The following is a 14773-nucleotide window of genomic DNA, read 5'->3' on the forward strand; positions in this document are numbered from 1 at the left end:
TTGCAGTTGCCACTTTTTAAGAGATTAATGCCTTGCACATTTCAATTTTTTCAATATCTAGAATCATAGACCTTAAAGACTAATTGCTTGCCATCATTTTAGAAATACAGTGCTATGTGTGACATATTCTAAAATAGGATGTCCTTTCTTAAAAATTCTAAATTTACTTTTGCTTTTGTGTAAATCCTTATTAGTTTGGGTTATACGTCCCCAGAAAGGAGGTTTATAGTAGAAGCAGTATTTCTGAAATACAGATATTTGACTGGTATAATAGTGGAGGAATTCTGGTATTGTGGCCCAATTTATCCTTTTAAACTGTGCATAAGAAGCAATGGCGAAAACCTCAAAGTAGAATATCATGGGCCGAACGTTCTCAATTTTGCCTTGTTTCCCATCTCATATGGGCCCAATCCAGTTCTTGTCCCTTCCAAGGGTTATGACATGCTATGTGACAGGCCTGGGATCTTCTGTAATGGAGGTGCCCTGTGGCTGGGCCAGAGTTCTGGCTAATGGAATCCATCAAGTATGCCTGGAGTTCAGGGGTGGGAATGCCATATGCTGGTGTTATAACACTTGGCACTTTCTTGGACACCATTATTAGCACTGCTTTGTTTTTATCTTGTTTTGAATAACTGGAAGCACTTAATGATTATTTTGTTTGTTTAATTTCAACTTAAGGATATTGAGGGTCAGGGAAGAAAGGTTTATTTCTCATTTTTTTTCCCTGAAAATTAAGACTATTTGGATAAAGGATAAATGGGTTACCTAATGAGCCATTCTTCTAGGCTCTGTAAGGTACACTCTTTTGGCTAGGATGTTTTAAAATAATTTACAAGCTCTTAATAGTATGCTTTATATAAATTTATAAAATTTTTAAATGATTTGCAACTGATGGATTACATTCAACTTTTAAGTTTCTTTTCTGTTTAATCATTGTTGCTTATTGTCTTTTGTTATATAGGGGGCACAGTCCCTTCTAAGACATTGCATACTTTTCATTTATTGGGGCAGTATTACCAATGGCCTTTATATGTACGTTACAGTCATTGCTTATGTGATATAGTAGCATATTTCATGAACTTCGCTGTCCAGTATGAGTGAAATTAACTAATATTACATGTATGTAAAGATAGAAAAGAAATGGGTTCAATTAATTCTGGGTTACACAAGGCCCATTTATTCATTTTGGCTGCAGATCTTTTGCCAATATCAGTCAGATCTGTTTTTTCACTTTTGCCTTCTAGCAGTTTCGTTGATCTCTGTGGGTAGGGAAGATTAAATATGAAACTTACTCCAGTCGTTTTGCTACTGGTTAGCATTTGGTTTGGGGAAAATAAAATTTTTGACGAAAATTAGTTTTTAGAACTGTGCCCTTTATTCCCCGAATAATCAAATTGGTTAAACAAACAGAACTGTGTATATCTTTGCATTTTGAAGAACAAACTAATTATTTTCCGTGAGCCATATTGGCTCTCTTCCCAGGAAGAGACAACTAGGAATGTGTGTGATGAATGGGAAATAACTGTAGGTTAGATTTGAAATTCCGTTAGCCACGTGGTTTGGTCACAGTGGCATTGGCAGTTTGTGGACTCTTAAGTGTGAATGTCACTTAAAAATTAAATGATGTTAAGTAATAAACTCTTGATTTTCTTTAACCCAATTGGTAATTCAAAAGAAAAGCATATGTCTGCCATAGGACGATAGCAGTGTATTCCTGTTAGCAGTAACATATGTGAGATGTATTATTTTACATGTATGTCTTAGTTTGGAATATGTGGTAATAAGAACTTGTCCGGGTGCTTTCCTCTAACCTACATCAACACAACTAAGAAGATGGTTACTTCATTGTTTATTTCCCCCCTTGTTTATTTTATTGAAATCTGTATCTCATACTATATATCCATACTGTCTACTTTTGTAGACAGAGTACTTTATTAATGCAAATCCACACTCACCCAAAGGAATGAATAACTGTTAATGTGTTATTAATAACTTGTCTTACTTAATTTTGGTGTAATTTAAACTAGAGAAATCTTCAAAGTATTAAAATCACCATTTTTTATTTTTCCTTAAAAAGCAATTGAATAGTAACTGTTAATAACATTTATTAAAATTCACATTAATTGTTGATGCAGCTGGAAAGAAACTGCCACATCTTGGAGCTAGGTAGTTTGGACTTACCTGTTGGGAAACAAGGGAATGTTGTTGTAAGATAGATTAGGATCATTATTGCTAGTCTCGAATTCTCCTTTTTGTTCACAGCAATGGAACTTTGATACAGAGTTTAGGGTTGCGCTTGCACTTTGAGGGCTTTACAATATGCTGCTTTTAGAAGGAAAAAAGTATAGTTCATACTCAGTGCATCTCCAGACATGGTAAGGGGTTGCTCTAAATAATCAATCAGGTGGTGTTTTTTCTGTTGCTTCAAGTTTTATGCAAACATTTTGTTAAATTCTATAACGAATGATACATTTCAAAAAACTTTCATGTAAGAACTGACAGAAGAATTTGCTTTGTATAATGCAAGCTGACTTTAAGAAAGCACTGTGGCAAATTTACTAAAGTCCAAAATTATACAGATATGTTAATAGATATATGTACAACTAGATATGGACAATTGTATTTTTTTAAATAAATATTTTTAACAAAATTTTCTGAATTGATTATTCATTTCCCTTCTTTTGCTCACATCCATTGAAATAGTTTCTGTGTATTATATTTTCATCCATGTTGAATGTGGGTAAGGAAAGAGTTGAATTTTCCTGATGGCTATCATTAAAACCTGCCTCCACTGTTTGATCTGTATTTACATTAAAATATTTAAAGTCTGGTTTGGGATAAGTGGTGAAGAGGGAAGATTGTAAAATGATTGTTGACATAAAAAGGAATTAAGAGAACGGACTGACTAGGAAAATGATTCATCATGTGAAATCTTTTTTAACTCTTAATTTTACATTTTATTTTACCTTTTAAAGGGAATATTTTTTATTTAATCAGATTCTTTTATTCCAGCCCTTATAAGGAGCAACTTTTGCTAATTCCTACTCTAGGCCCTCTTTGTTCATATAGTTTTTGAGATAAGAAACTAGAGGCTTCAGTTCATTTAGCAAGTGAAATTAGGCCTTTTTAGAACTGGGTTGATATAATATACTTCGGGGAAAGTGGGATTAATAGGTGGCAAAATCACATCAGGACAGATCTGTTTCATATCTGTAGGTGAAAATAACGAGGATAAAGGGACAGATTGATCTGGGGGGAAGGGTGCAGTTCAGCTAGTGCAGTTCACTTAGTTGGTGAGTCAGTAAACAGTGTTGAGCACAGGTGGGTGGAAAGCACTTGTGGGACTGGAGGATTTTCCTCAGCCACTGTTCTCAAAGTGTGTTTCCTGGAACAGTCTCATGAGATCAAATAAGTTTGGGAAGTGGGATCTCCACCTCTTGGAGATTTAAAATGCACTTTAGAATATTAAAAGCGCCAAGAAAATCTTCTAGTAAAAAAGCCTGTTTAATCCACTATTTTCTTTTTTGACTGTTGACACTTCCCCTTTTGAGAAGCATGATGCCTATTTTGCAAGTACTTTCTGTGTTTTGTAGTAAATATGCATCTGGTGACAAACTAAAAAGTTATATGAATGCTCTAACATTAGATAATTTTCCAGGACTTGGCATTATCAGGTAGGAGGTGTCATTAACAACTGTAAGATCTCACATTGTTTGTCACTACAAAGCACTGCACTGACTGAAATACATCCTGTAACTGGAGGGAGTCCATGAAGCTGACTTCATTTGGAATAACTAAAATAAGAGGACCATGTATAATACTGAGAAGTGAAACAGGAGTGATAACCTCTAACAGCTGTGCAAGTCAATTGGCAAAGCATTGGTGTCAAGGAAGTTGCTGGAGCATCAGAGTTGATTTTATGATTCCCTTGTTTTCGAATACATGATAATTAATGGAAACCCTTCTCTATCAAGATCACATTCCATGTTGCCAAATCCAGTGGTTTATGTTCAGTCCTCTTATTGGACCTCTTGACAACACTGATTCCTTCCTCCTTTAAACATCCTTCAAATGCCTTTCAGGAAACCACATTGTCTCCTGAGTTTCCTCCTACCTCTTTGGCTTCTCTTATTTTTTCTGCTGGTTCCTATTCTTTTCCCAAACCTTGAGCTATTGAAGATTCCCAGAGCTCAGTCTTCTGATCTCTCCTCTCTGTAGATGAGGTAGCTTCACTGCCTAGGGGGTCTATGTAGGTGACCACAGAATTTTTATCTTCAGCCTTGACCTCTCTTTTAATATCTAGACTTACATATCTAATAGCTTTCTTGACATCCATGATAGCACCTTAAAAATGAACATTCCAAAACAGAACTCTTGAGCTCCACCTCACCCACATGCCCACCCACTGACTATCCTCCAGTGTTAAATGGCATGATGATATATCCACTTACTCAAGTTAAATACCTTGCGGTCATCCTTGATTCCTATCTTTCTCACGCACCCTGTTCTAGTTTGCTAAGTGGCGCAAAGTAATGGGAATTTATTAGCTTACAGTTCTGAAGCTGTGAAAATATCCACATGAAGGCATCATGAAGACGATGCTTTCTCCTCAAGACTGGTTGCCATCGATCTGGCTCCTCTGCACATGGCAAGGCACATGGTGGCATCTGCTGGTCTTCCCCTTCTCTTCTGGGTTTCCTTGCTTTCAGCTTCTTGCTTCCATGGTTTTCTCTCCGTCTGAATTTCATTCTGTTTAAAGGACTCCAGTAAGAGGATTAAGACCCATCCTGAATGAGGTGGGTCACACTTTAACGAAGTAGCCTAATCAAAAGATCCTACTTACAATGGGTTTACACCCACAGGAGTGGATTAGATTTAAGAACGTTTCTCCAGGGTACATACAGCTTCAAACCACCACAGGTGCTTATATCATTTATTTTAATTCTTCTAAATACTTTTAAAAAATGAATTATTTAAGGAAAATATTTTTCCTGTGAATGTAGTTATAGCTCTATCATTGGAATGTTTACATAATGTATACATAATTATAATGTATAATTCTTATGTATTATAATGTATAATTCTTTCAATTTGTGCCAAGGTTATTCAAAATAGCCTTTTCTTCATTTTTGATTTTTAGATGATCTTTTCTGTCATTATTGTCTCTGTTTATTTCATTGTGGATAGAGAATATTGCATATTCCATTAAAAAAAAAGGCAAAAAAAAAACAGGTTGTTTCTTTATCCTGCTCTACAAACCATTTGTTTGCAGAGTCCATATGTACTTTAAAGGTAGATTTTCACTTTAAGGGTGTGGTACGTTCATTTGTAAAATTCTAGAGTAATTGTTCAGTATACAATGGAGGGAGTGTCATAGGATAAACATTCCCAGTGCCATAGGGAGAAATTGAAGGAAAACGGAGATCATAGGTCCCAAACAATTCCGAAACCCTGCAGGGCATACTCCATTAGATTTCAAGGTCTGAAAGTCATCTGTAAAACAAAGCCTTGTCCCCAGGGCCTGATGGAGCGGCATCCCCACCCTTTCCTTGCACAGCGGCCATGCTCTCCCAAACACTGGGGTGAAGGCTCCAACATCTTCAAGCTTTGGGGTGACGGCCAGGCTCTTGGCTCCACCCTTAAGCACTAGGGTCATGGCCAGCCTCACCACAACCCCCAATGCATCTGAAAAACCTGGGGTAGCTGAACTCTTTCTGAACAAGGGGGAAGAAGGCCTGCCCTCCTCAAGTGCCAGGGCAGACACCCTTTCCACATACATGGGTGGGTCTGCTCTCTTGGCCCGAGAAGACGACTTCAGTCCAGACCTCAGCTTCCACAGTTCTGCCTTTGAAGTCATTTTTCCTTCAATCTGTCCCTTTTCTGTCCCTTTTAGTCCAGGCTGGCAGTAGTTCTGTTCATACAAATCTTGCACACACACAAAAAAAAAACTTGTCGGTTTTGCATGTAGTGCACAAATCCTTTCTGGATAACTGTATTTCCAATCCTGGCTTGCACTGAAATGGCTGACTGGTTCTATGATCAGTTAAACCCTCACATGGAACACTATTCCCTGGCTACTTGTTTTCTGGAAGCTCTGAATTTTCCAAACCATTCATTTCCGGTTTCTTTGTACCAGGAGTTCAGTTCTCAGTTTATCGCTTTCTCTTGCATTTTGCTATAAGCTGCAAGAAGCCAGGCAGCACTTCCTACATTTTGCTTGGAAATCTCAGCTAAATATCCAAGCTCGTCACTTTCAAATACTGCATTCCTTCCGACGTCTCTGTCACTTTAAAACAAGGGTCACCTTTCTGGTTTGCAGTGATTCATCAGTTCTAAGGCCTTCTTGGAAGAATCTTTAGCGCCCGTATCTAAACCAACAGTCTCTTCAAATCAATCTAGGCCTTTTCTATCAAGCACCTCACAATTCTTCCAGAATCTACCCTTTACCCATTTATAAAGCTGTTCCCACATTTTTGGTATTTGCAATAGCAGCACCCCACTCTACTGTTAACAAAATCTTTTCTAGTTTGCTAGGCTGCCAAAAGCAGACACCATAAAATGGGTTGACTTTTAACAGTGGGAATTCATTAGCTTACAAGCTTACAGTTTCAAGGCTGAGAAAAATGTTCCAATCAAGGTATCATCAGGTGATGCTTTCTCCCTGAGGATCAGCTGCCAGCGATCCTGGACTCTGTCACATGACAAATCGTTTCGTGGTGTCTGCTGCTCTCTCCTCTTCTGGGTTTCCTTGCTTTCAGTTTCTTGTTTCATGCCTTTCTCTCTCTGTCTGAGTTTCATTCTCTTGTAAAGGACTCCAATACGAAGACTAAGATCCACCCTGAATGAGGTGGGTCACATCTTAAGATCTTACTCACTGAAGGATCCTACTTACAATCAGTCCACACCCACAGGAATGGATTAACTTCAGCAACATACTTTTCTGGGGTACATAATATCTTCAAACCACCAAACACCCATACCAAATCATCAGCAAATTCTGTCAGCTTGACCTTCAAGATGGAGCTGTAATTAATCAGTGCCACTATTTCCACTGCTACCAAAATTATTCAAGCTACTCTTATCTCTTAATGTCTATTGCAGTTGTACCCTAACTTGTCTCCCCAATTCCATTCTTTTCCCCCAGTCTCTTCTCCACACAACAACCAGAGTGAGACTTTTAAATATGTAGATCAGTTCCTGTCAGTTGCCTGCTCACAACTCTCCCAAATATCCCACATTACCAGTAAAAAGAAAACCCATCCCTACCATGGCTTATACGATCTGGCCCCTCACTACCATTCCAATCTGTTTCCAGTCACCTTTCCCCTTCCTCACTGCACTTACACTGCATTGGTCTGCTTGCTGTTCTCAGATACTTCAGGCATATTCTAGTCTGAGGCCCTTGCAATTATGTCCCCTGCCTGATGTGACCTTTCCCAGGGACTTGCATGGCTTGCTTCATGTATCATTTAGGTTTTTGCACAAATAGTATTTCAGAAAGGACTTCCATAGCATCTCTTGCTATATTCTATCCCCATCTCCCCTACTTTATTTTTCTTTATGGCACTCAGCTCTCACCTGTGACATGTTTATATATGTATCTGTTTACTGTCTACATGTCTCCAACTATGGTGTAATCTCTGTGAGGACAGGGGCTTCTGTCTCATTCCCTGCTGTATCCCTGCACCTAGATCAATGACTTGAATATAGCAGGAGCTTGAAGAATCTTTTCTGAAGGAATAACAGTATTCTCTGTAAAAGACTTCTCTATGTCACTATGTCTTCCTTTCATGAAATCTGGTGTGCTGATGGATTAGATTCCAGTGTCCAAGTAGCAGAGGGAAATCTAAGAACAGGATGACTCCATGGCACTTCAGAATGTCAAAATTCTAAAAGGAAGGAGATGAGGAAGAAAGTCCTACTTGTTGCTCTGTAACTGATTTTGAAGTGTGGTACAAGAACCTAACTGCCTTCCTCTTATTCTGATTATGTATGAGAGAACAGTCGTTCCCAGTCCAACTGTCTGTTAGAGTTTTGTTTCTTCCAAACATATCAGCCTTATGAACCTATAGTATGAGAGAGACCTATCTTGGGAGAATGTTAGATCATTTGTTTGTGTGCTTATTAGAGGATTAATTGCCCTTTATAATAGATAACACATTATTGCATTTAAAATATTTTATTTTAGGAAGGGTAATCTTGGTTTTGTTTCAATCTTATTTTCTATATTCTCCAGTTAATCACGATCTGCTTAGATACAGCCATTGATTCCTCTCTCTAACTCTGTATGAAAAGGAAGTTTTCTTGAAAAACCACAAGAAAAATACAGCTGTTTCCTTTTTGCCAAGGTCAGTAAGTCACTACAGTTAGATTGTACAATGAAGTTTGGTGGGTACCTAAAACTTCTTGCATAGACATATTATTTTTTAAGTATTTACAATCATAGTTAAAACTATACCCTTGGGCCACCAGCTTTCAAAAGAAGTTGGATCTGGTTGACTTATGATAAACATGTACCACACATATGCTTATGAGGAGGTTTTAAAAATAAAACTTGCTAACATTTAGTAGGTTCTCTACACAAATTTTCTCAGTTAATCCTTTCAGAATTCCTTTGAGGTAGGGGAAGTAGTTTAATAAATGTCTCTTTACAGATAAAAAAAGAAAAAAAGTGAGGTTGAAAGAGCCTCAGTAATCTTCCTGGGGCCACACAACAGCTAGAACAGGTGAAGCCAGTGCTTGAACCAGCTCTCTCTCTCTATTGCCAGATTCGCCTCACTACACCATATTGCTGGTGGATGGCGCTGGCTGACTTCATGAAGCCTACAGGTCCAGGAAAACCCTTTTTTGGGTCATGCATGTGAACCGCAGTACTGGGTACAGGTTATTGAGAACCATCATCCATTTAATTTTTATATTTATACATGTACATTTGCATACACATAGAGAAAGTGCAGGTAAACCAATATATAAGCAAACAGTCACTGTACTAGCCATTTCGTTACTTACTGAGGTCTAGGTACTCTCATCCCTTTCTAAGCTGATATGTTTGCATTTCCTCATTGTATCACTGCAGGATTGGTTATGGACAGGAGCTGTAACTTCTTGACAGGCGCTGCTTTCAGTATACTGCACAGCTGGAATTGTTCAGTAGTCCCAAGTTTTTGTTAAAAAAAGACCTTGGCCTGGTATAAAGAGCTTTTTTTCCCCCTTTATAAAAAATGTAAAATTTAACTGAGATATTTTTGGAAATTCTAAATACTGTTTTTACACCTTTGTAAGCTAGTGAACCTCAGTAAAGAAAAACAGAATCTCTAACTCATTCTCCCAGGCCAATTAGCATTGATTGTTAGTAATGGTAGGCTGGGAAATACTAACAACTGGGAAATACTAATGGGAAAAAAACCGCATGATTTGTGGCTTTTGCCAACTTCTGTGGTGCAAATACTCCCACCATGGCTGATTTCAAGCTAGCAACATATCACTGAAAGCAGGGCTGGGAAGGGATGAAGAGGAGCACAGCCTTTTACAGCATTTCCACCATACACATACAGCAGACATAAATAACCTCAAAAGTGTCAGTAACAGTAAAAGGTAATCATTAGGAAGTCATGAGTTTTGAGTATTTGTTACCTTTGTTTTTAATTTATTTAATTATAAGTTTATATAATTTAATTTTTAATAATGACTGTGTTTAACAGCCAGTTCTCAAGATGAAAATTTAACAGTCAGCTTGTATAAACTGGGACAAGCTAACTCCAGCATGCCACTGGTTTAGTGACCAGAAGATAGCAAGCTTCAACTTCTTCTTTTGAGGCTTTAGAATATAGATAAACTACTGATACCAGTGTCAGGAATTTGAGGGGCTTTGGATTATTAATAGGTACAAAGCATATAATCCTTTGAGCATGCCAGGGAATACGTTGGGGGTTGTTTGGTTCATTTAAAATATATCTACACAGAGCAATGAGCTTTATAATTTCAACCCATTTTTTCAAACTTCAACTAAGAGTGCCCTCATCCCAGGGTATGGTCCATGTGTGACCCAGCTGATGGAGTGAAGTGTGTGGCGGTCTTCCTCCTTCCCATCTGCGTATCCTGGGCAGCTCTTACCAAAAGTCTGAACCAGGGAAAAGGAAAGTAACTGGAAGAGCCAAGTAAACTTCTAATGATTTGTCTGGGGAGGACCCAGGTCCCAGAACTCAATTTAATTTCTTCTACCCAATCAAGTATTAGTGGAGAGGATTTGAACAGTCATCTGAGAGATTGCCTCTTCCTCCACCCCCAACTTCCTTAAACAGTGGGTTGGTGTCCAAGAGGCTGGAAGTCTTCACTTGCTCCTTTACCCAGTTCTACCTCTGGTAGCATTCAGAATTTTCCATCCCAGTGGGTTTGTCCTCGGTAGGAACTACAGAAGAATAAACAACAGGTAGCACGTTTCAGCAGATCTGATGAGTTGTGGCCATTATCCATTCCAAGAGTATACCCAGCCTTTTTGTGTCTCTGCCCTTCTGTGGCTCATTAGGAAGCAAAGTGAAAAGTCAGACCTGCTAGTTCTGGCAGAATGTTGGTGGAGGCAGTTTGTTGAAACTAGTGTTCAGGTCTTGGGAAATATGTATTTATTTTTGTCTCCTGTGAGTAAGGAACTCATTAAGTGTTACTGATTTGATATTCAGCAAATATTTATTAAATGTGTGTCCTAAATGAAGGGCCTGTGCTGAGTGCTGCTAGACAACAACTGATACCTGCCATCTCAGGCACGGGCTACAGTTAGTGCTTTTCTCAGGTCCCATTGTTCTTCTGGACCTTTAAATTCAGGGTTTAGAGGGTGTAAATGTCCACCCACTAAGAGACAGGACTGTCTTTTTACTTTTTATGAGGATAACGAGCGCTTCCTGAGCACCTTCTTTTAAGAATGGGCCATGCTCACAGCCAATATAGTTGCTGGCACTTTGAAAGCTCTGAGTGGAAGGGCAGACTCAGGCTCAGACTTATGATAATAGCTTTGGGACTCCCCCTGCCTGGGGTCCCTAAAAGGGAGACTATTCTTGGGAGGTATCTTTGCCCTAAAGGAGGTTTTCTTTGCCACATGACCTGCAGACCTTCTTTTTGAAAAAAGAGATTTGGACTAGAGTCAAAATCCTGAACTGCAAGGAGAAGGAAGGCCAATTAGTCTGCTGGGCTGAGTTACAGCCAAGGAGGCAGGCTTTGCCTTTCGGTGCCCTGAACAGGCTGGAAAGAGATTCTGGCCCATGGTGCCCTGGCATGGTGGGATGCAGAAGCCAAGTTCACAATTCCTGCCCCTCTCCTGATGGAGAAACCATGAGTCAGCCTTATCCCATTCCTGCCTGCCCAAAGAGTCCAGTGCAGACAAAGCAGGGAGAGGGGAAAAGGAAGCTGTAGAAAAATAAACATTTCCTTGCATTTTACTTGGAACAGTGCACCGTTCGTGGCGTGCTAAGGTCCATAGCACTTCCCCTCTCCTCCCCCGCCTCGTTTTCCGACTCTTGTGTAGAAACGGATTCTTTCCTTACCTGCTGATTGTCCAGGGTGCATCCTGTGGAAAAACAGGAGCAAGATATAGAAGGTAAAAGCCAAGCAACCAAAGATCACTCCACAGACCAGGAAACTATAGCTGCCCTGAGCCTGGAATATCTGCCAAAGGGGAAAACACAGAGATACGGGCCATTAAAACCTTATGCGCACAACACAAATAGTGAATCTGAAGTTAAACCATAGACTATAGCTAATAGTGCAAAGATAAAAATGTGCTTTTATCAGTTGTAACAAATGTACCACCCAATGCAAGGCATCAGTAATGGGGTGGCTATTTTATGCAGGATTGTCTACAAACCCACAACTTCTCTAATAAGAAAAGTAATGATATAAAAAACCAAAACCTCAAAAAAAAAAAAAAAAAACCTCATGTGGAAGATGTACTGGAGGACGCTGCCTTTTCGGGCCCTTGGCAGATTTTTCAGTCAAGTTGAGGCCTAGCACATCAATACAAAGAAACATGGGTAGGGGGAAGTCTTGGCCTTGTTTCAAGGTTATGTTTTATGGAGGACACAGCAATCCTCTCTAAGGCAGAGACTGAAGCTGGTGACCCCCTGCAATTCTTTCCAGCTCTGTTCTGGAACCTTCTGAAATCTCCATATTATCATTGAAGCTCCAACCATGCTAGGTGTTAAGTCTAACCAGAACTTTACAGAGGATATATAAACTATGGAAAATTTAAAACATATGCAAAAGTAGCATATGGAACTCCCATGCCCCCATCACCCAACTTTAACAATTAGCAACAATTTGTTCTGTCCTCATTTCCTCCTTGCACTAGATCATATTGTAGCAAATCCCAGATATCACATCATTTCAATGCAGAGAGTATCATAAAACGTAGCTCTTCCACCTATCCAGAGGGGCAAAAGAAAAGGAAAGGAGAATTGAGTAGGGATTTGGGGATTTGGGAGACTGAAAGGCGTAGGTTTGAACTTCACCTCTGTTGGTTCTTAGCAGTGTAACTGAGTGAGGGCAAGTTGTTTAATCTATCTGAATTTTGGTACTTTCTGTTGTAAAAAGGGGAATAATAATATCTGTATTACAGAATCCAGTAAATAGTAGATATTAGTATCTTTCCCCCTAATAGGCACACGAAACATGGGAAGGTTTGAAGAAACCTGGGGACAGGTGGCCCTTCCTTGATCAGGGCAGGTGTTGGAGCCCTTTGCAGAGTCCAAAGGCCAGAGATGTGGGGTTGGGAGTGACATGTTGAGAGGGATGGAAAAAGAACCCCAAGCACAGCTCAAACTCGTCTCAGGCTCTGAGAACTAAACTACATTCCCACGGGGCCTCCTGTGGCCCCACTCCCGGACACGGCTTGTGTTTACTTTGGATTTCACCACACATCCCTTCACACTCCAGATCCCACATTTGGAAGCGCAGCTTTCAAGGCTGGGTCTGAAGCGGAAACAAGTCACACAGGCATAGTGGGGCCCTCCTGGCTCTGTGGGAGTTTCAGAGAAGGGACGGCTTGGGTTCAGAAGGTGGCTGGCTGGCAGTTTCTCACCTGTGCTGAGGCGTGCCACCCCAAAAGCTTCTCCCCTTCCCCTCGAGTTTCCCACATACCGAACCAACAAGCATCTGGAGCACCATCTCGCCGATCCCTGCCCCCGTCACCAGCACTGTGGTCGCACAGCCTAACAAGAAAAGAATTTAGTTTGGGAAAAGCAAGTTAAGGAGACAGAAGTCAGCTGTCATAATTATTTCTGGGAACCTCTGGAAAATGGTATGACTGCCTAAGAGGACTACTTTGGATTCCTAAGTTTTCTCAGACTTTAGACCTTAACTTTGCTTTGGGAATTCTTAGGTTTTATTGTTGATATGTTTCTCCCTTGTTCTGAAACTTTCACTTGCTCACAGCTGTCTTTGGGGTAAGTTCCAAGTTGTGTAGGGCCCTTCCTAATCCGGCCACCACCTACCTTTCCAGAAAGATTTCCTGATATTCTCAGGCCAGCCCTCTGCCCTGGGCAGACCAGTGTCCTAGCTCCCCTGGCATTGCACTGACTAGCCACAGGCCTCTGATGAGCTTCTTGGGCTCCAATGCCACTCTGTCACTCACTAGCCATGTCACCTTAGGTAAGTTCTCAAACTTCTCTGGGCCTTGGGTTCCTTCTCTGTGAAGTGCGCATCATGGCATCTCCTTCACAGGGTTGTTGTGTGGCTAATTCTGATCGAATAACTGTAAAGTGCTTGGCCCCATACTGGCACACAGTAAATACTTAAATCCAGGCCAGTTCTCTGCTTAAACCCTACAACACTGCCTTCAGGATCAAGTCCAAATGCTTTCATGTGGTTGCAGAGCCCTTCATAATCTGTCCCTGCTGATGGCTCAGGCTCATCTCTTACACTAACTGTTCACCATCTACCCTCCAGCCAGGATAACTACCTTGTGTTCCCTGACCCGTAACACTCACTTTCACTTCCAGGTGCCAGCACATGCCTTCTTCACTCCTTCTAGAACACTTCTCCTCCGACTCTTTGGCAAAACCCTCCTGGCCTCTTAGGTTCCACTTTAGATTTCCTTCAGTAAACGCCTTACCTGGCCGCCAAATCTGAACTGTTTGCTCCCCGGTGTTCCCACAATCCCTGCACCCTACTCTTAGCACACTGTCTGCTTCCCTGCCAGCCTTCCCCACCAGGCTGTAAGCCCATGAGAACAGGACTATGCCTTGAATTTTGGTTAACTGGTGTATTCCAGCGCTTGCTACTAGCACAGTGACCAACACGTAGTAGACACCTAGTGTTTGTTGTAATAAAACAATGATCATCATCATCTATTCTGGGCTTCAAGTTCCTTTTAGCTCTTTTAGTCTCATTTAGGTTTGTATCTATCTCCCTCCCTTTGCTCTCACACTGTTCACTGCCTGCCTGACCTCGCCCGCACTCCCTGCCCCACCCTGGAATGCCTTTCCTTTTCCTCTTTGCTTTCCAAATCCTGGGTCAGCTCACGTCCCATCTCCTCCATGAAGCTCTCTCTAGGTTCCACACTGGACACCCCCTTCTCTGAATTCCAGAAGCACCCACTGTCTATTCCACTCACTTGTTCAAAAAAATGTCAAGACCCTTCTGTGCCCATCAGGTACTGGGCTAAATACTGGGGCCACTCAGACCAATAATAAAGAGTTAACATATATTGAGTGCCTGTGAGCCAGGAAGTCAAGAGCTTCACATTAATATATAAAAATAATCCTAAAAGTAGGTATTTTGCATCCCT

The 14773-nt window shown here is 40.6% G+C and overlaps 1 protein-coding gene across 1 annotated transcript in view; it reads right to left on the minus strand.

Annotated features, from left to right (window-relative positions):
• Positions 1 to 8093: 8093 nt before the first annotated feature.
• MFSD4A (major facilitator superfamily domain containing 4A) overlaps positions 8094 to 14773 on the minus strand; it is a 34934-nt gene continuing 28254 nt past the window's right edge. Inside the window, exons 8-10 of the mRNA XM_037824903.1 lie at positions 13126 to 13196; positions 11535 to 11655; positions 8094 to 10408 (exon numbers count right to left, since the gene is read on the minus strand). Coding sequence (XP_037680831.1) covers positions 10353 to 10408; positions 11535 to 11655; positions 13126 to 13196 — 248 coding nt within the window. The 3' untranslated portion in view covers positions 8094 to 10352. The remainder of the gene's footprint in view (positions 10409 to 11534; positions 11656 to 13125; positions 13197 to 14773) is intronic.

The sequence above is a fragment of the Choloepus didactylus genome, chromosome 2 (assembly GCF_015220235.1).
Source record: "Choloepus didactylus isolate mChoDid1 chromosome 2, mChoDid1.pri, whole genome shotgun sequence".
NCBI classification, from domain to species: Eukaryota; Metazoa; Chordata; class Mammalia; order Pilosa; family Megalonychidae; genus Choloepus; species Choloepus didactylus.